At 36.3% G+C, this 21,696-nt stretch overlaps 1 protein-coding gene across 1 annotated transcript; it reads right to left on the bottom strand.

Annotated features, from left to right (window-relative positions):
* Blzf1 (basic leucine zipper nuclear factor 1) lies at positions 1–21,441 on the bottom strand. The gene is made up of 7 exons (XM_047521794.1): positions 21,381–21,441; positions 20,551–20,630; positions 12,373–12,812; positions 10,423–10,622; positions 6,473–6,603; positions 4,634–4,851; positions 1–356 (listed from the first exon to the last, which is right to left on the bottom strand). Exons 2-7 carry the CDS (start codon positions 20,579–20,581, stop codon positions 171–173), a joined length of 1,206 nt encoding a protein of 401 aa, XP_047377750.1. The 5' UTR covers positions 20,582–20,630; positions 21,381–21,441; the 3' UTR covers positions 1–170.
* Positions 21,442–21,696: the final 255 nt, after the last annotated feature.

A 21,696-nucleotide genomic window follows, 5' to 3' on the forward strand; every position in this document is an offset into this window, starting at 1 on the left:
TCTTACCCTGAGATATTTATTTAGAAAGGATAATGTGGAGTCCGGAACATAAAATCTCTTTGCAGATATACATTATGTAAAGAGGAAGTGACATTAGTTTGCATTATAAGAACCCCAACTCCCAAATAAAAATGACTTTGGAAATAAGCATGACTTCAACGTATGGAATATTAAAGGACAATAAGTTCTCCCTGGCAGTGATTACAGCAATTAAAAGTTACATTTTCATATCTAGTATAGGGATGAAATCGTCCAATATTTTTCTTAGTAGCAAGTAATGTGTTTGGTGAAGACTCAGAAAATGGATTATCAGGTGAGCTTTCTGTACAGGTAACTGGATCCAAAATGCGAAGAACCTAAGGAAAATGAGAGGTAATATTAGAAGTATGCAGTATGAACTAATAAAAGCCTTTCATTTCACTGATGTATGACTACCTATGAAGCTTCAGTTCATTACTATGAAACTCATAAAAATCACATCTGAAGGATGATTTTGAGAACAATACCATCGCCCTAAATCATACATTTAACAGTGATTCCTAGTTATTATTACATTACTCTAGGTTACATGTTTTTTTTAAGAATGATGAAATTAATGCTCTTTTAGGAATATTGACAGGAATAAAAACCAGAGAAAATGAGGTTGTATCAATTCTACTTTAAGTGAAGACAATTTTTATCTGTGTTCACTGAATCTTCTTAAATCTTTCATTCAACTACTTAGAATCAGGATTCTGATCTTTATTTTTTTATTGAATGCTATTTTGCAGTCTGATTAGTTTTTAATTGTAAAATAAATAGCTTTCATTTCTTTTTCCAATTTATATGCAATAGTTCGTGTTAACAATCATGTTCTCATTTCTTAGGTTCCATAACACTGTCATTCTCCCTATTCTTCTGCTCTGACTTTTCCTATTTAGTCACCTTTACTGATATTCAAAACAAGGAACTTCTGGATTGAAAAAAATCTAACTAAGAATAAGGATAACATGTCTGGCTCACAGCTCTCCTACCTCTTGTTCATATTCTCCCAGTAATCATCACATGATGAATATGAGTTATGTTTCAAAGGAGGTAGGCACTGCAATCATAAGGAAATTGTGAAAGGAATCAGAGAAAGGTCTTTCTCTCTAGAAAGCTTATTCAAAGAAGCTTTCAAGAAGGGCTGAAGAAACCCACTTCCCTGCCCTGATGTTGTCCAGAAGACTGTTTTTTCCTTCTAAGTCACCACCACACCCACACTGCAGCTACCTTAAGAATATCCCAGAATTGCATGTGAGCCACCATTCTATTTAGGACTTGTATTTTTCAAATAAGCTTTGCCTTTTCAATTTAGTTTTTGAGATCTTTCCAATTTTACTCAACCCAGTTAAATATAAGATAACAAGCAAAGAAGAAGGACTTAGAGTTACTTATAAATTTGGAGGGGAAAATAAGGTTTCCAAATATCCTATGTATGTTGTTACATTATGGATCTTTAGAGAGAAACAAAATGCTTAGGAAATTCAACAGGAGACTGAGACACCAGTATGAATAGAACTGCTTTTGGACGGTAGTCTAAAAGAGATGAGGATGGATTTTTAAGCATCGTCCCTTTCACAGAGATCATGTGATACACAGTGTGGAAGATGGGAAAAGAAGGGCAATTAGGGCAGACAAGGGAAGAAGAAAGGTAAATCACTGCAATTACCTGATTAAAAACTAATGGCAACTTGAGGTAATGGGGCTGAAAGGTTCAAGAAATCCTAAGGAAGAAGGGCTATCAGTTTTGCTAAGTGGGAAAATGTAATGGGATAAAGGACTAGAAAAACAAGGAGTTCTCCACCACACCCTGAGAATTCCCAACATTCTGAAATAGAATGGTCAGATAAAAGAAAACACAGGAAGTTGTAGGATTCAGAAAAAAACATGGGAAGAGAGTATTTCACAAAAGACAGAATGGTCAACTACTCCAAATGCTCCTGGCAGCAACCAAGTATGCACTGACATAATTTCCCAACAAAGAGAATAGTAGAAAAGGGGAAACAAGGTTTCAATAAACTTCTGAGTATTGTTCTAGGCACTGATTCATTCAGTAAACAGCTGAGTCCCTTCTCTGTACCACATACTATGCCACATCTTGAGGAAACGAGCAGCTCAGGGTTTGGGAGAAGGACAGAGAATCAAACACAACTACAACTTAAGCTAATGAAGAGCTAGTGCAACAGAAGTCCGCAGAAGGCACATCTAGACTTGCCAGTGAGACCTAGGGAAGGCTGACTCTCACAGTTGGTGCAGAGGCGGGCGACAGGACAGCTGCTGGGAAGCAGTCCAGGGAGACAGAGACACAGGGCACGTGTAGGAAATGAGAAGTGGTCAACACTGCTAGATGTGAACTTCAGCGTGGTAGGGGCAATCGAGAAGGAGGGATGGAAAAAAGATTCCAAAAATTCTTTACTATATGAAAAAATTTAGATTCAATAACGAGGGAGACTGGGAGCTATGTGATTATTGTATTGGCATTTAAAAAATAACTTTCTGGAAACCAAGCTCAGGATGGCCTGGAGGCAGGTAAAAAACGAGGCTGGGATACTGCCACAGTCTAGGCTGTGTAGGTCAGGAGCTGGAACTTAGAAGCGAGTGTAAATCAGAAGGAACTGATAAGATCTGTAAAATTAACAGGATTGGGGCATGAAGGAAAAAAAAATAAAAATGATGGCTACCATTTATCGAGAAACTGCTATATGTTGTAAACTGCTATTGCCTTTATATTCATTATTTAAAAAATCCTGAAAACATTATATACAATAGGAATAGTTCACAAAGATGGAGTATAGGAAAGAAGGTGATTTTTCTCCTTTTTAGGGGGTGTACAAATGCAAAAACTAGAAGGAAAAAGGTTGTTCCATTTTTACCTTTCTGTAGAATAAGCAGAAATGTGCAGGTGTATACAAATCTCTTGAACTAACAAAAAAATGCTTCTGGTAGAGAAACACAAGCATACATCTAAAGGAACATGACAGTCCTGTGAGAATACAGAAAGTATGTTAAGTGAGGAAAGCCTCAAGCATGGCCAGAGGAAGAGGGTCCGGCCCTCCTGCTTGAATACTGAGAAAGAGTGGTTACAGAAGCAGTGAGGAGCTGGAGAACGTGGTGCTTTGGAAACCAAGACGTCTGAAGAGTAGGGAAGAGATTCCTATGGAACATCAACATTTAAAGGAGAAAAAATGTCTCCAAAGAAGAGGTCAGATAGAGTAATGTTACAGAAGTCAGGGAGTATGAGGAAAAAATGCTTGATTCAGTAAAATATGACCATGAAATAAACATTCATGACCTTTTTATTAGAGTACTTTTAAGAACAGTGAGGCTGGGAGTCTTCTATACTTGGAAGTGGGTGGCATGCAATGACAAACAAGCATGGTTTTGTCCAAGACTCTGGGTTGTGAAGGGAAGGTGATGAGGCCATACCCTAATGAGAACTAATGAGAGAGGAGACTTGTTTTTTAAATGAATGACACACGGGCATGTTCTTAACCCAAAAGGAAAGAGTTAACAGAAAGAGAAGGGATAACTGTTCACGGATATGGTGTGCCTAGAGAGAGGCTATGCTTGGGGCCAAGGAGGAACACCTTTTCCTGGGAGAGAAATGAATATGATGCTGGTCATCATACATGAAAGGCTTCCAGACATCAACTGGGACTTTGGGGCAGTTTTCTGCCTGTACCCTCTCTTTCTTCTGTGAATCAGGAACCAAAGTCATCTGCTGAATGTGGGGTAGTAGTCTGATGGGTATTGAAACAAAGCTCTTGACCAGCTGAACTGACACAGGCCTGGGTTCTGAGTACCTGGGAAGGACAAGGGAACAAGGTACTTAAAATGAAGCCTAGGCAAGAAAGACAGGGAAGAAAGAGAAGCTGGGACTGTGAGCTGATGAGATGGAAAAAAATGCAGGGATCGAGGGAAGAATAATAATGATGTGATCAAGAAAAAGGCAGTAAAAATGAAAGAATCAGTTAGAAAAGTTGGAGTCACAGATCAGAGAGAAAGATGCTGAAGATTTTAATGATGAAAGAGGTCTACTGAATAACAAGGTCCAAGATGGGAGTTGGGTACTAAAGTTGTAAGGTAAACTTGGCTGTCATCAAAGAACTGTGAGAGCACATATTGGATAGGTCACCTGCATGAGCCCTGAATTCATCCAAAACTGGAGGTACTTGGTCTACATTATTTGATTCTGTATTATTGAGCACATTCCCCACTTTTATGTGGGAATTACATAATTTCTTAGATCAGAAGTAAACCATTTAATTTACTAATGATTACTAAATTATAAATTTTACAGCGGTTTTTATATCAAAATGAGTATAAAGAAAAGGATTTTCAATGTGTTGTTTGCTAAAAAAAACTGAATCTCTTTCAAAACAAATTTTTTTTCTCCTCAAAATAGAGCAGTTATGGTAGAGAAAATTAAAGCTCAGAGGAGAAAACAATTGTCTCAATGATCACAAGAAGCTTATTAGCATGAAAATCAGGTTTAGATTCCATACTTCCCAACTCCCAATGCCAACATTATAACATGATGCTTTTCAGTAAGGGTACAGTAAAATTCGAGAGATCATAATAGAAGTTCCACAGATCATGAAAACTATTTTACCTTTTCAGCCATTTTTTCAGCTGGGGAGCTGCAGAATTCAACTGCTGATGGTATCTTTTGTTGACTGCTAATGCCAACATTCCCCAGAAGATGAGAATTTAATGCTTTTGCCAGCTTGTGATTTGTTAATGCAAGTTCTGCTGTGCTTTGGGGTTGTGCACTGGGGGAGTAAGTCTGCTCTCTTCCCCACTGTAAGGAGACCAAAAGCTCCTCCAAAATCTGCATAAGATACACATGAACTCTGAACATTAGTGAGAAGACAAAATATAAACATCCATAATAATAAATAAATGAGAAATACATTTCTGAAATCATATATTCTTTCTCCTGTATCTTTCTCTCTCCAAATTCAATAAACCAGGCAGGCTGTCTGGTCAAATAAGTTAACTACAGAAAGCACCAGTCAACCTGAAAATCATTCAACGAATAGTACTTTTTTTAGTTATTATATTTTAGTATAGGAGCTACTGATATGTGCATCTATGGGTTTTCTTTTTTGATTTTGAATGCTAAACCAACCTATAATACCTGAGCTCAACCTTATGTTGTCATAACATACAAATCTTTTTCTATATTGTTGCATTTGATTCACTAGAACTCTGTTAAGGATTTTTACATCAATGTTCATTAGAGATACTGGTCTATAGTTTTCTTGTTATGTCTTTGGTTTTGGTATTAAGATAATGGTAGTCTCATGAGTTGGAAATTGTTTCTTTCTCCTGTACACTCTAGAAGAATCTGTGTATATTTCCTTCTTTCCTAGATGTTTACTAGTATTCAGTGAATCCAATTAGACTCAGAATTGCCCTTACTAGAGGGTTTTAACTACAAATTCATATCTAATATATTAGGACTATTCAGGTAATTCATATTTTTTTTACTTTCTTATTTTTCTTTGTAGTTCTGGGGATCAATAAATATTTATTCTAGAATAACCTTTGTTAGTATGTCTATTTCATCTACATAATTGAATTTACTAGCATAGAGTTGTGAGTAATAGCCTTTTATGATTTTTTTCATGTCTATATAACCTGCAGTGCATACTCCCCTCATTCCTAACACTTAATATGAATCTCCTCTCTTTACCCTAATTAGACTGGTTAGAGGTTTCTTAAATTTATCTTTTCAAAGAACTAGCATTTGGTTCTCTTTTTAATTACTTTAGCTTTCATCCTTATTATTTTCTTCCTTCTGCTTACTTTGGGTTTAATTTTTTGAGGGAGCTTCAATAACTGGTGAGACCTTTCTTCTTTTCCAAAATAGCATTTAAGGCTGTGCATTTCCCTCTAAACACCGCATTAGCTGCCTCTCACAAATTGTGATACTTTGATGTACTGTGCTTTGTTCTTTTGATCATCCATACAATTTACTCTTTGACCCTTACTGATTCTACTGGTAATAATTCAATTATATACAGTGCAAGGAGCTTATTTTTTAAGGAAGACTTTTTTTTTTTTTTTTTTTTAAAGATGGTTTTTAGTAGTTCTGGAGTATACCTATTTAAAAACGAACTCTAATCCTGTAGAAAGTCTTCGAAAAGATTACCTTCCATAGGAAAGACAGGTATACTCCTTGGCTTCTACCAAAAGTTATAGTAAACCACAAAACCATCATCCAAATCAGTTTTAAATTTCAATGATTTTTTTCTATTAAATTACTGGTATAAATAATATTCTCCCTAATCGAGAACAGGTGAAAAGGCATATCTATATTTTAGGCCTCCTCCCTCCCAAGACATCTGTTTTATAAGTTATCAAATGTAGACAACTAAAAAACATTATTGCAGTAGCAAAAATAGCAGGAAAAACTATAAGAGTTCAATATGTAAACAAGTGCCGTACCTTTTGGTAGCTACCATTTCTTGACAAAACTGCTCCCGTTCACTTAGGAGATCTTGTATAGCACTTTGTGCATCTCGATTGTGACGCTGTAAAACTGCTCTGGAGCTGGTTAGTTCATCTGCCATTACCCTGAAACAGATTAAAATTTCACATACAAATTTTCTGAAAGTAGGACAGTAAAGAAATATTAATATAGTGCTTTGTAACTGGCATTTTCAAAAAATAACAAAAGATTTAACATACTGTCTTGTTTAAAAATTTTCACTAAAAAACATTTAAAAATATTTATAAATTTAGTGCTCACTAAAGGGATTCAGTTAAAATATTTATTTATAAAATGACAAAGGAAACATTTAATTTTTCTATACAGTGGCTTTTGAATTTACCCCAATCTTACTCAAGGTTAATTATATTTGGAAAATAAATGAAACGAGTTTAAATATAGAAAAATTTAAAGGGGAAGACAAAAATGAGCTTTTTTTTTTTTTTTTTTTTACTACTCAATTACAATTTGCCCTTAGAAAAATACAGAAACATAGAAAGGCTTCCATAAAATAAAAACTAAGTCTTTCCTTCTGCCCAGCATGCCTGTCCTTCTTTTATATATAACTCATAAAAATTTCTTAAATGTTTTTACCAAAAATTGCTTACAAAAAGCGATTATTTAATACGACGTTTACTATACCTTGCTTTTTTCACTTACTAATTTTGGAGCTTTTTCCATATAAGCACATGCAACTCTATTTCATTCCTAGTTTATTTTTGCAGTACTGGGGATTGAACCAAGGGCTTTTCACATGCAAGGCAAGGACTCTAACACTGAGCTATAATCCTAAACCTTTTAAAAATTTTACTTTGAGACTGAGTTTTACTAAATTGTCCAGGCTGGCCTCAATTTACCTTAGCTTCCTGAGTGGCTAGATATAGGCCCAGCTCATTCCTAGTTTTGAAGAACCAACTTCGTGTTTTCTACCGATTGTACATACTACATTTTACTTAACCAACTCTGTTGATGAAACTGAAGCAAATTTTACAATATAGCTTGAGCTGAAAAATCTTTAAAAAAATTTTATTTTAGCTATAGATGAGGCACAATGTATTTTATTTATTTATGTGGTGCTGAGGATTGAACCCAGTGCCCCATGCATGCAAGGCAAGCACTCTACCACTGAGCTACAACCACAGCCCTGAGCTGAAAATCTTAAAACTAAAATTTGAAGTTTCAGACCATACTTATTACTGAATTCCTTAAAAGGAAAACAATTTTGACATTAAAAGATCAATTCAACTAAAATATCAGTAATTTTTATTATCTTTAGAATGCTACCATGGGTGTTGATCAGGATGTTAAGAAAGTTACATATTATTTTTTTTAATTTTTATTGTAAACAAATAGGATACATGTTGTTTCTGTTTCTACATGGAGTAACAGCATACCATCTGCATAATCATACATTTACATAGGGTAATGATGTTTGATTCATTCCGTTATTTTTCCTCCCCCCCACCCCTCCCACCTCTCTTTTTCCTCTATACAGTCCCTCCTTCTTCCATTCTTGCCCCCCTCCAACTCCCCATTATGTGTCATCATCCGCTTATCAGCGAGATCATTCGTCTTTTGGATTTTTGAGATTGGCTTATCTCACTTAGCATGATATTCTCCAACTGCAACCATTTGCCTGCAAATGCCATAGTTTTATTATTCTTTATAGCTAGTAATATTCCATTGAATATATATACCACAGTTTCTTTATCCATTCATCAACTGAAGGGCATCTAGGTTGGTTCCACAGTCTGGCTATTGTGAATTGAGCAGCTATGAACATTGAAGTGGCTGTATCTCTGTAATATGCTGATTTTAAGTCCTTTGGGTATAGGCCGAGGAGTGGGATAGCTGGGTCTAATGGTAGGTCCATTCCAAGTTTTCTAAGGAATCTCTACACTGCTTTCCAGAGTGGCTACACTAATTTGCAGCCCCACCAGCAATGTATGAGTGTACCTTTTTCCCCACATCCTCTTCAACACCTATTGTTGCTTGTATTCTTGATAATCGCCATTCTAATTGGGATGAGATGGAATCTTAGTGTAGTTTTGATTTGCATTTCTCTTATTACTAAAGATGGTGAACATTTTTCATATGTTTGTTGATTGCTTGCAGATCTTCTGTGAAGCGTCTGTTATATCCTTAGCCCATTTGTTGATTGGGTTATTTTTATTCTTGGTGTAGAGTTTTTTGAGTTCTTTATATATTCTGGAAATTAGTGCTCTATCTGAAGTATGAGTGGCAAAGATATTCTCCCACTCTGTAGGCTCTCTCTTCACATTGCTGATAGTTTCCTTTGCCGAGAGAAAACTATTTAGTTTGAATCTATCCCAGTTATTGATTCTTGCTTTTATTTCTTGTGCTATGGGAGTCCTGTTAAGGAAGTCTGATCCTAAGCCAACAAGTTGAAGGTTTGGATCTACTTTTTCTCTATAAGATGCAGGGTCTCTGGTCTGATTTCAAGGTCCTTGATCCATTGTGAGTTGATTTTTGTGCAGGGTGAGAGATAGGGGTTTACTTTCATTCTGTTGCATATGGATTTCCAGTTTTCCCAGCACCATTTGTTGAAGAGGCTGTCTTTTCTCCATTGCATATTTTTGGCACCTTTGTCTAGTATTAGAAAATTGTATTTATTTGGGTTTGTGTCTGTGTCCTCTATTCTGTACCATTGATCTACCTATTTTGGTGCCAATACCATGCTGTTTTTGTTACTATTGCTTTGTAGTATAGTTGAAGTTCTGGTATTGCGATACCCCGTTTCATTCTTCCTGCTAAGGATTGCTTTAGCTATTCTGGGTTTCTTATTCTTCCACATGAATTTCATGATTGCTTGCTCTATTTCTGTAAGGTACGTTGTCATTGGGATTTTAATTGGAATTGCATTGAATCTGTATAGCACTTTTGATAGTATGGCCATTTTGACAATATTAATTCTGCCTATCCAAGAACATGGGAGATCTTTCCATCTTCTAAGGTAGAAGTTACATATTATAATAACCTGTATAACATATGCATGATTTGCCTCTTAAGCTGTTTAATAAGAACTCTTTCATTTGAAATCAATAAATAGAAAGTTAATTTCTTCAAATAGCATACTATACTAGCATAATTGGAAACAAATAAGTGAAGGACTTCAAGAGAATAATCAACTACTAGAGTGTATCACAAATGTTAGTACATGAAGAAACATGTGATTCTTAAAAGTATAACCTGGAAAACTTTGGTGTTTTGTGAAAAATTTCCACAATTAAGTCAGTAATTGTTAAACACATGAAGTCCTTTTCTAAACACTAGAAATATAGAGATGAATAACATCAGATCTTATTCCCAGAAACTCAAAGTCAACAGGGATAAACAGAGTCATAATATATATCCCACAGTTCCCAACCAGTGCGGTCAGATGCCTGGACTAGGGCCCTGGTTTACTATCTGCTAGAGAGTAGCCTCATGAGGTATGCCATAAAAATGTTGTAATTTTTTAATGTATATAGAGAAAAAGGTTAGGAAGATCTCTTTGTAGACAAAAGAAAGAACTCTGAGAACAGGACATGGACAGTGTCCTGTTAGGCAGTGGGAACAATATTAGAGTTCTCCAGATAGAAGGTAGAGGAAAAATAATGTAGTTTTGCCTTTTGTGATTTTAATATTTACCAGATATCTGAGTTTACAGGTTTGTTTTGGTCTTAAACAGTAATGGGAGGAGTGATTTCTAGACTAAGAGAGGATGCTTCTATTATTTTCCCATTCAGGGAGACTGTGTGAGAACCACATATTAAATGATGTATGAAGTACTCTGACAACCTCAGTAGAAATTTTTGTACTACAATCTACTTTCTTATGCTATTGTTCAAAAACCTGACAGAACAAAAACTAGTAAATGAAACACTATGTAGAATAGAAAATACCTGCTTGCGAGGAATTTACTACGCCACACATCACACTGTATGGACATACGTTCTAACTGTTCCGAGAGTTGAGCTGTGTTTCGACTTAGGGCTTCATTTTCTAAAATAAGCTGATTCTTCTCACGGGCTAGACGTTCAAAGTGATACTGAAGATCATCCCCCACAGAAGCCACCAGCAACTTTTTTAACTCACGATTTACCTAGAAGAAAAGAACATAATCGATACAACAAGCTCAAAGTAATGCACTGACTTTAATGTAGCAAAAACAACCTGTGTTTCTGTGTAATGTGGATCGCTTATTTAATAAGTGTATATCAAAAAATGATATTAAATAATTAAGATGCATAATGTATACAAACATTATCTCTATCTTTACCTGTAGATAATGTGGTTATAAACTGAACCTCTATAATAAATACAACTCCTTAGCATGAAAATAAACTGCTTCCAGTCAACAGAAAGGAAATGCAATCAGAAAACTAAATCAATACATTTTGCCCCAAAGTATGAGAGAATGTTTTATGTGGTTTTTATTTCAATATCTACAAGTTAATTTCTTTGTGTCCTAAGACTTTTAGGAATTTAAGAAAAGGCAGTAGTATAGGGTATCTATAAGTACATTTTTTATACTTTTATTGAAAAGAGCAAAAAATTAAAACAAATGTCAAACTTGTATTGGTGCATGGTACAGCCACTGAAGAACACTATTACTATTAATAATTAGAACATTATTACAAGGAAAATAATGACTGAAAAAAATGTGGGTTATAAGACAAAATAAATTCAACATGTATAGTTTTGAAGTTATACCTGGATAGTAGTTATGGATGGTACCATGTTCATTGTGTTTTTCTGTATTGTAAAAAAATGTTTACTATTTACAGATGTCTGAGTTCACAGTTTTCTTTTGGTCTTAAACACTGTAGGAGTGATTTCTGAATGAGAGAGGTTCCTTATATCATTTTTCCACTTCAGGAGACTATAGGACCATCCAGAGAAGAGCTGCATATTCAATAATATATGAAGTAGTGTGACAAACTTAGAAATCTTAACACTAAGATCTAATAAGTATGTACTACTTTTATACTTAGAAATTGGTTAAAGTTATATTTAAAATATATTGTTACTAGGCGTGGTGGTGCATTCCTGTAATCCCAGTGACTCAGGAGGACTGAAAGTTCCAGATCAGCCTCAGCAACTCATCAAGGCCCTAAGCAACTTAATGAGACCCTGTCTCAAGATAAAAAATAAAAAGGCCTGGGGATGTGACTCATAAGCTGACAGAACAAAAGGCCCTGGGTTTAGACCCCAGTTCCTCCTCCCCAAAAATTTACATAAATATATGTGTGTGTATATATATATGTGTGTATGTATACATACATACATATTGTTAAATACATTGGACAAGAACCGCTATGGTGTCACAAGACTAGTAACTAGCAAAAAGATACAGTCCAATAGAGAAACAAGGGAGGGTTAAGGCAATTTTACTAAAATGTAAAGATTACAGCAACACAATCAAGCACTATAGATTGTTTTTATCATGATGAAGACACAACTTATAGCACCATTTGCCTATGTATCATGTGTACACAGGCAGAACAACTTGGGATTTATGGATCCTTAAAACAAGGACTGCTAAGTCGTCAACTTAAAAGCTTGACTTGATCACCCTTTGGTTTGGCACTTTATAACTGTAACCTACTTTGACAATTTATAGGTAGTCTTCTCCAAAGCACCTCTCACCTCCATCCTTGATCACGCTTACTGATCAATTAACTCTCTCTAGGTGCCCTCAGAGAGAATGAGAAATTTAAGGGGAAAAATTTTAAAGAAATGACCACCTTTGATAAATGACATATCCATGAAGAAACAGACCTTTCTGCCTACGCTTAGAAGGTTCAGGTGTAAAGAGTAGCTGCCATTTAAGCTATTAAGGCCATTCTTACCTCCGTCTGTACTCGGAGCTGGTTTGAAAGACCTTCTTTGTCTTGTAGTAACCTCCGTTCAGAGTTCTTGAGCTTTTCCAATATAGTCTTTACCTCTGAGAGTTCCTTTCTAGGTTCTATAACTCCTTCTGGCTGACCATGAAATTCTCCTCTATGATATCCTAGAGACTTAAGCTTTCCACTTCTGTTGGGGATATCATGAGTTATAGCAGCTTTGGGAACAAGTATTCTTATAGCTTCGACTTCTACTGCTTTTTCAGAGAGAATCTTTCCCAGCTGAAGAACTCCTGGGCTCTCTGAGGGAACTGCTTTCTTCCGTGGACTCTGAAGGATATGATGCTTTATGGATTGGACTCCAGAGGTGACTTCAATAGATTTAGGTGGCTCTTCCGTTTCCATTCCATCTCCTGCTCCTCGGATTGGGGTTGAAGTAAGGGTGACTAACACAGGAAAAACAAAACATGAATTACCAGAAAGAAAGGCTAAGGAAATGCCAAGACTGCTTTGTTTTACATTCAGAATTACAAAAATTTTTTTAAAAAGGAAAATATTTACAGTTAAAAGTAATATTCCAAACAATCATGTGTCAATAAAAGATGAATTAAGTCTTCCAGACTCCAACTTTCCTTAGTAAATGGCCTCTCTTGGTAGAAGATGCAAGAGAATTGTAATCACAACATTTGGTTTGGTCTTCGTATAAGATCAAGCGCCTGGCATATGGTAGATAATAATTTTAGTTAATATAAAAATAAGTATCAGGTTTACATATACATATTTACAAACCATTTATGTACCTCAAAACAAATTCATCTTGTTTTGTGACCTCCTGGCAAAGAATGCTCTACATAAGGGTAAGGGAAAACATGTTAAACCAGAGAAATGATTAGGCAAAGAGTGAGTCACATTCTTAAACCTAAGGGTTTAGGTGTTGCTTACATAAGTGAAACAACATTGCATTGTCAGATTAAACTTCCACATACATCGCTTTCACCATAACATTTACTAGTGTTCTGTTTCCTCCAGTGGCTTTCAACTTATTTTAGGTACACTATATTTCCAGTGAAGTACTTGTACACAGTACTCAATGCAAAAAATGAATAATAAATTGTGATGAAAAATAAATGAATGAGACTAAGGAGAGGGTAGAGGACAAGCACACAGGTCAGTAGCAGTGATCACAATGACTAATGAAGTGGTGGCAGGCAGTGAACATGGTGCTGCGTGTCTCTTGGAGTTCATTCTGAGGCAGTGCCGACCACTTTACTGCAGAAACTTCCTATCTAATTTAGGAGACAGGATATACACCTAAAAAGATAAAATGGGTAATGGAAGTGCAGGGCAGTGATAGGACCTGTGCTTAAAATGCATGAGGCCCTGGATTCATTCGGAAGCACCCATAAAAGAAAAAAGATAAACTGTATAACAGGGTAATGTACGGTGGGGTGCAATAAAGGTACAAAAATATTTTGATAGAAAACTTATTTCTATGGAAACATTAAAGGCAATCTTGAATTACTGATTGCTCTTTAGTGACTTCATTACTATTTAGCTGAATCTCATATATATGCGTATGTGTATAATAGATTATGTAAATAATACACAATAACATAAATATGCAATATATAAATAATAATACAATGTAATTTCCTAAGACAAAGACCTGGAACAGAACTTAGAAAAAAAGCACAAGTATGTTCTTAGTTTTGATTATTACTAAATAAAATATCTTACTATATCAAATAATCACATTTCACTATACCTACACTATTAGAACTTATTGAATTTGGTAAGAGCAATGATAAGATCTTACTAAAAATAAACTTCTTTAGGGTTGGGGATGTAGCTCAGTTGGTAGAGTGCTTGCCTTGCATGCACAAGGCCTTGGGTTCAATCCTCAGCACCACAAAAAAAAAAAAAAAAAAAAATTAAACTTTTTTAGAGTTTCTGATGTTCAAAGCCACATTAAGAGAGAGGTACAATTTGTGAACATTCCAAACTGAAGTAGACTCTGCTTGTCACCCTGGTTCTTGGAATTCTGGCCCTGAAATGGAGTTCTCTGGCCAAAGCACTATAAAAAGGGTAAGCATTTTGGGGGCAATGTTAAGAATGTTCAAAAGTTACCTGGGGCAATGTTAAGAATGTTCAAAAGCTACCTGCCAACGTGTTTTATAACAAAGAAAATACCTAATCAGAATAAATTCTTGAAGTTTCTTTGTTAGGTCTACTTTTACTGAACTTAGTTTTCTTCCTCTTCCAAACTTCACTATACAGATACAAAAACTACCAAATAGAACAGATCATCTTCACACACAGTCACACATCTTTGGCTTCTATTACTATTTTTAAAATATTACATTATTAAAGATATTAACAAAAAAACTTACCTATGTTATCACTAAAAAATACTTATTTCAAACTTCTTCAATATTTCTATAATCATAAATTTTATAAGTTTAATATATTTTTGTTTTGTTATAGTCTTCATATTTTTCATTTTATAGCTATAATATATGCCTTCAGGCTTATATAGAATTCACTTATTATATTGTTGAATATTTGTTTTTTCAATTTTTCACTATAATAAATAGTGTTACTATATAATGGTTTAGTGAACATTTTCATGCCTCAACTTCTCAACTTCTGGATCCTTTCTTCCTTCTTTCCTTTCCTTCCTTTGTTGAGAGAAAGTATCACTGTTATGAGGGTTAGCTCTGAACTTCTGAACTCAACCAATTCTCCTGCCTTAGCCTACCACATGGCTAGGATTACAGACATGCACTACCATACCTGACTTGTATTTCTTTCTTTCAAATAAATTACCAAGCATTGAATTAATGGGTTTGGTGAAGATCTGTATTACCAAACTATCTTCCAAAATCATTCTATAATCTATTTCTTATGTTCTTATTTAGATTTACTTTTTTAACATGCTGAATCCTATGATTTAATATAATCCTTAAAAGTAAATAAGAACACAAGAGAAGAGTTCAGAATGGTGCTTGGAACAGTAAGCACGCATTAAATATTAGGGCCTACTGTGATCATTATTATTATTCTTTATAAAGAAATTCCTAACAAACTTTGGGTGTTGCTAAAAAGAAGAAGTCTATTTAATGTTATAAAATATAATTCTAACTTTTACTCTTTTAAGATAGTCATATCACTAGACAACAGGACTAATTTTTTTCATTTAAAAGATTTTTTTTGTTGTTGTTGTTCAAAATTTTCCTGTATATGTAGTAATGTCCTGGGAATCACAAGTTACATTAGAGGGGAGGGAAAAAGAAATCTGGGGTGGAACTAATGTGCTCTGTTCTATAAAATATTGTATACTAGAATAAAATAATGTCAATTCAATATAAATGTTAACACATTTGAGACCTTAAGACTGACTTGAATTTCAAAAAGATAAGCAAGTATTTGAGAAAGTTAGATAAAGGATCTGTACATTATTTAAAAACATGCTGTAGCACATTAGTACTCACTAGAATATCCATTGAACTGTTTTTAAAAATAACTATTCTCATGTTCTTAAAATATGGTTTTAAATTTGTCTAACTTTATCTAATGCGAATTTTATTTTATTAATAAGACAAGCTGTCATTCAAGAACTTAGAATCAAGTAATAACTATAGAGTATTAAAAACAACAAAAATAAAAAGATCACAGGAGCCATACTACTCAGGACTACTGAGGCTGAAGACACAGGCTGGGGTTGTGGCTTAGTGGTGAAGCGCTTGCCTAGAACGTGTGAGGGACTGGGTTCCATCATCAGCACCGCATTAAAAATAAAAAAAATAAAGGTACTGTGTCCATCTACAACTGAAAAAAAAAATACAAGAGATGTGATACTTGATCACAGTTGAACAGGATTTCAGAACATTTTTGAGTTGTGATTTTAAGCAATGGAGATTAAAGAACAGATGACAAAATGGATAATGCTAACTTTAAAAGGCAAAGAAACATTAATGGGGTTTTAACAAATATCTTTTTTCAAACAAAATACATGGTAAAATTCCAATCAAGAAATTCAACGGTTTCAACACTAATTTACTTTTTTTGGGGGGTGGGGGTGGTACCCGGGATTGAACTCAGGGGCACTCAACCACTGAGCCACATCCCCAGCCCTATTTTATATTTTATTTAGAGACAGTCTAAGTTGCTAAGCTCCTTGCTTTTGCTGAGGCTGACTTTGGACTTGCAATCCTCCTGCCTCAGCTTCCTGAGCTGCTGGGATTACAAGTGTGCACCAATGCACCTGGCTAAATTTACTCTTAACTTCATTTGAATTGTTCTACTTACTCAAAGATTTATGAATACCAAGGCTGTGCTGCGTATCATACAGCAGCTCCTTCTCACTGACAACTGATTTTAGCTAAAACGCATAGGCAAGCTGGCAATGAGAGCCAGGGCTTGACATTTTTTCACCTGGTAGTTTGCCTTTCATAATTCTATTTTTCCCTGTGACACACAAAGATACCTTTATTACATATATACTGGCACAATCCAGGGCACATTCATGAGCAATTACCTTCTCTGAAGTGGAAAGACCAGACTCTATGGTACCAGCTCCACAATTATGAGTGTTGCTTACGTACAGCAAAACACCATCCCTTGCTTTTCTCCACTCTTTGAGGAGAATCAACAAGACCACCACTATGATACTCACCAACGCTACCTTCAGCTGTGATCACTTACCAATAAACTGAACTATATCTAAGGTTCACGATTCATTCTAATTGCCTTCTCCAAGGACTGGTCAAATGTAGGGACCTAACAAGTAAGGTCACTAGTTTAACATTCTAGAATAGGGGTTGGCAAAGTTTTTTTCTAAAAGGTCAGAGAGTAAATATTTAGGCTTTGTGGACCAGGAGGTAAAAGAAAGGATATTACTGATGAAATTAAAACTATAATAATTATGGAATAAAGTTGGTACTATAGATCCAATAATGAGAAGAACAAAATTCTTTTTTATTCAGAACAACATTTAATTGATGTGGAACTCAAAGTTACTGTTCCCTATCATCTAATTGCAACCATTTTCAAGGAGGCCCAAGAGCCACAATTTGACAATCCTTGCTCCAGAATATTTAGGCAAAAAGTATGATTTTATAGTCTGTCATTGAATAAATACTGTCCTTTATTCATAACATTGTGAATCCACAAAGATAATAATAAAAAAAAAGTCAGCAGGGTGAGAAGGAACACCAGACTGCATCAAAATTTAAGTCCCCGCTGCCATCAGATTCTGAGTCAGAGTAGTATGTAAGTCCCCACTGCTGTGTATTATGTAAACTTGGATAAATCCCTCAACTGCACCCTCTCCCATCCCCTGGAGCTTTCAGAACAATGCGAATACTACAATATTTTAAGATGATTTCTTTCTCTTGCAGACTAAACTATTGGAAGCTCCTTAGAGTAGAAAGGCTTCCTACTTCTTATATCACCAGCTACAGAAATGAGGCTTGGCACAGAGATAAGGAGGAAGTGCTTAATGAAGATTTCAGGTGTGTGTAAATGTTCAATAACTAACTCCTTTAAAAACTGCTTACTTTTTCCCTTTACACTAAATCATTAATTCCTCAGTTACAGTCTGACAGATTTTTCCCTTTTATTTATTTATTTATTTATTTTTGCGGTGCTTGGGATTTGAACCCTGGGCCTTGTGCTTGCGAGGCAAGCACTCTACCAACTGAGCTATATCCCCAGCCCGATTTTTCCCTTTTAGAACAGCTCTGGCAGCAATGATACATCACTCCAGTGATAACAGTATAGCTCTTATGTCTTCTGTGAGGAAGTTCTGTGATACCAAACAACCAATGATCAAGAATATAACCATGTTTCTCACCTAAGGCAGGTACAGGAAATGCAGACAACTGACAAGGTCAAGTCTATGTACACTTCTTCTCAGGCCATGCAGTACAAGTAACTTTGTTCACTAACAACAGTTAACATATTAAGTAGGAATAGCACTAGTACTTGGATTTATTTTCCTTATTAGATAATTAAGATCAAATGAAATAAAATATATGAAAGTGTTTTATAACTCTAATCCTCATTACAAATAACAATAACAATTTCAGAAGCACTTCAAGAACAAGCTTTTAATCACTAATCATAATACTGTATTTAGTTTTTGTCAAATGCCATTCTATTTTTCACATTAGTTATCATTTAATAGTTCTTATTTCCCATTTATTCCCAGTTTATTACTTTGATTTGCCTATTCTAATGCTATTAAACTATTTTAGTGACTTGTGAAAATGACTGATACAGTTGTTGCATACAGCTGTATCAAATTTAATTAAATACTTAGCGTGATCTTTCTTTGTTGTTTCCTGAACATATGTCTGAATCCCTTTTTTTGGTGGGGGGAAGGCGGGTACCAGGGATTGAACTCAGGGGCACTCGACCACTGAGCCACATCCCCAGCACTATTTTGTATTTTATTTAGAGTCAGGATCTCACTGAGATGCTTCTCTCTCGATTGAACTCATGATCCTCCTGCCTTGGTCTCCCAAACCACTGGGATTACAGGCGTGCATCACTGCGCCTGGCTCTGAATCCCTTTTAAAGAACTGACATAAGCAGAGTTTACTATTGGAAATATGCTTCCTGAAAAGTCTGCTTCTAGAAAACTGCTTCCAATCTCTCAATAAAGGCTCTGGCCGGCAGAACTCAACTCTATCCCCAAACTGAGCGGGGTCAGGAGTTCGCTTTGGGACATACCAAGATTACTGTCTATATCTAAGAAAAGACAGTTACAGTCTATAAGGGTCTAAATCTCAAGAGAAGGGATCTGAGCTACTGATAAATCTGGAAGTTGTTCTTACAGATAATTAATTACAGAAGTTCTGAGAGCAGAAGAGAAAAAAGTGAAAAACACTGATGTTTAAAAGATAAACCAGGGAGAAGGCACTGCTAGAGCAGCACTGTTCAAAAGAATTTTTTGGCAATAATAGAACTACAATAAACACTAACCACTTTGGTTACTGAGCACTTGGAGGTTGTAATGGTTTATGAAAACACCCAGAAAACCACACCAGATATGAATTAACTGGGTAGTAACTGTAAGCAGGTAGGCCATGGCTGGAGGAGGTAGGTCATTGGGGGTATGCCTTTGAGGTATATATATTTGTCCCCGGAAAGTAGAGCTACCTCTTTCTCTGCTTCCTGGTTTCATATCCTGAGCTGTTTTACTCTGCCACACTCTTCCATCATGATATTCTTCCTTCCTCTGGTGTCAGCTATCTATGGACTGAGACCTCTGAAACTTTGAGCCCCCAAATAAACTTTTCCTCCCCCAAACTTGTTCTTGTTAGGTCTTTTGGTTATAGCAGCAAAAAAAAAGCTAACTAAAACAGGTGTAGCTAATATGAATGAGAACTAAATATTGATTTTTAAAAAATGTTAATTTAAATCCAAGTAGTCATATGAGGTTACTGAGTTGGGCAATAAAGAGCTACAAAGCAGGTTGACGGCACAAGTGATGGCTTGGAAGACATGGAAAGAATTTCAAAAGATCGGGAATGATCAAGAATATTATAAGCAAAGCAGTACTACAAACTGACTACTGTATGTGGAATGTGCTATGGGTAGAATGGTGTACCCCAAATATTTATGCTGAAGTCCTAATCTCAGTGCCTCAGAATGAGACCTTATTTGGAACTGCAAATGTAGTTAAGATGAAATCATACAAGATTAGGGTGGGTCCCTAATCCAATATGACTGCTGTCCTTATAAAAGGGGAAAGTTGGATACATAAAAATGCACAAGGGGAGCATACCATGTGAATACAAAGACAGAAAAGCCAAGGAACATGAAAGAGTTCCAGCAAACACTAGGAGAGGAGCCCAGATCTTTTCTAATGCTTAATGAGAGTGTGGCCTTGCTGGTACTTGATTCTTTATTTAAATCTCGATCCTCCAGTGGATAAGGAATATAGTTATAAAACTGAGTTTTGTTACACTAAACTTTTAAAAGTAAGTAGTCATCCAATACATATGACTTAATGATGTTAATGTTCAATTATTTACCTGAAGTACTGAAATATAAAATCTGAACTACAAAGAAAACATGAAGAGATCTGAAACACAAATGATTCAAGGAGACTATGAGATTCATAAATTTAACCATAAATTTCATGTCTTAAAAAGTTATCAAAATAAGAACACTTACCTTTGGTTTCTAAACCTTGAAGAGTAGTCATTTTTTTTTCTTTAATGAAATGTACTTCAAGACTTCCACTGGAAAAAATCCAAAAACGTATACACAGAAAAGAATTAAAACGATATCATATAAACACAGTCGATAAGTGCCTGTACTTAAAAATTTATATTTTAATTGCTTCTGCTTTTAGAACCCATGCACTCAGAAAGGGAAATGTTCACAGTGCCTTCTCACAGGTGATAAAAAATCGGGCACAGTTCACTTGTAGGTGCTGTTTTAGCCTCCTCACCAGTCTAAATTGTCAGGGGTGTGCCTTGAGTTTTAGAAGCACTGAAGTTGCTGTAGGAGCTGATCCACCACTGACAGGACAACAGGTATTTTAAAGTAAATCATTCTTTCAGGAGACACCCGACGCACTCTGTTCACTGTACATTTCAGAGGGGCCTCTGTTCAGATGTGTAACAAGCAACGAAAGTAACACTCGAGATAACTCATTTTGCCCCTTTTCAGCAAGACAGAGCGATGCAGCTCCTCACAGTAAAGACGTAACCCGAGCTTCCAGCCCGGTCTGCACAGGCTCCAGGACTGCACAGGACCAGGGCGAGGCCAGCGCAGTGCCCTCAACGCGGGGGCGGCACACTGGACGCCCGCGGGCTCGGACACGCGAAGGCGACCGGTCCGACCCGACCCGAAGCCACGCAGCGCGGTGGCCCCAGACCCGCTTCCCCAACCAGCCGAGCATGCCTCGCCGGCGGCCCGGCTCTGGACGCAGGGGCGCCCGGGAGTTGATCCCTGTTCCGCCCGCGACGGAGAAGCCTCCGAGGTCCTCCCCTAGTTACCGGAGCTGACTCGGGAACCTCCGCCAAGACCCTGCTCTCCCGACTTCCGCCACCCCGCGTCGCAGGCCGAGCGCTCCACGTCACCCCGCAGCCCCGCCGGCTCCCCTCCCACCCGATGCGCCCCAGGCCTTCCGGACTCCGGACGTCCCTCTCGTCACTTCCGGTTACTCAGTTTCGTTTCCGGAAGGCTTTTCCACAAGAGAAAGACAGTACTCTGTGGTGCGTTTAAAATCTAGGAACACTGAAAATACAGTGTAACGCCTCAGAAAGCGAGAAGTGGGCGCGAGTATATAAAAAAAAAAAAAGCAATATTTGG

Source organism: Sciurus carolinensis, chromosome 12 (genome assembly GCF_902686445.1).
Source record: "Sciurus carolinensis chromosome 12, mSciCar1.2, whole genome shotgun sequence".
Lineage (NCBI taxonomy): Eukaryota > Metazoa > Chordata > Mammalia > Rodentia > Sciuridae > Sciurus > Sciurus carolinensis.

What these genes read in the sequence shown, in the direction of transcription:
- Blzf1 (XM_047521794.1), bottom strand. Translation starts at nt 20,581, where the DNA reads ATGACTACTCTTCAAGGTTTAGAAACCAAAG. An exon ending in AGTAAATTCCTCGCAAGCAG is followed by an intron (nt 6,604 to 10,422) that starts GTATTTTCTATT and finishes AATCTGTTTCAG; the next exon opens with GGTAATGGCAGATGAACTAA. An exon ending in CTGAAAAAATGGCTGAAAAG is followed by an intron (nt 357 to 4,633) that starts GTAAAATAGTTT and finishes CATTTTCCTTAG; the next exon opens with GTTCTTCGCATTTTGGATCC.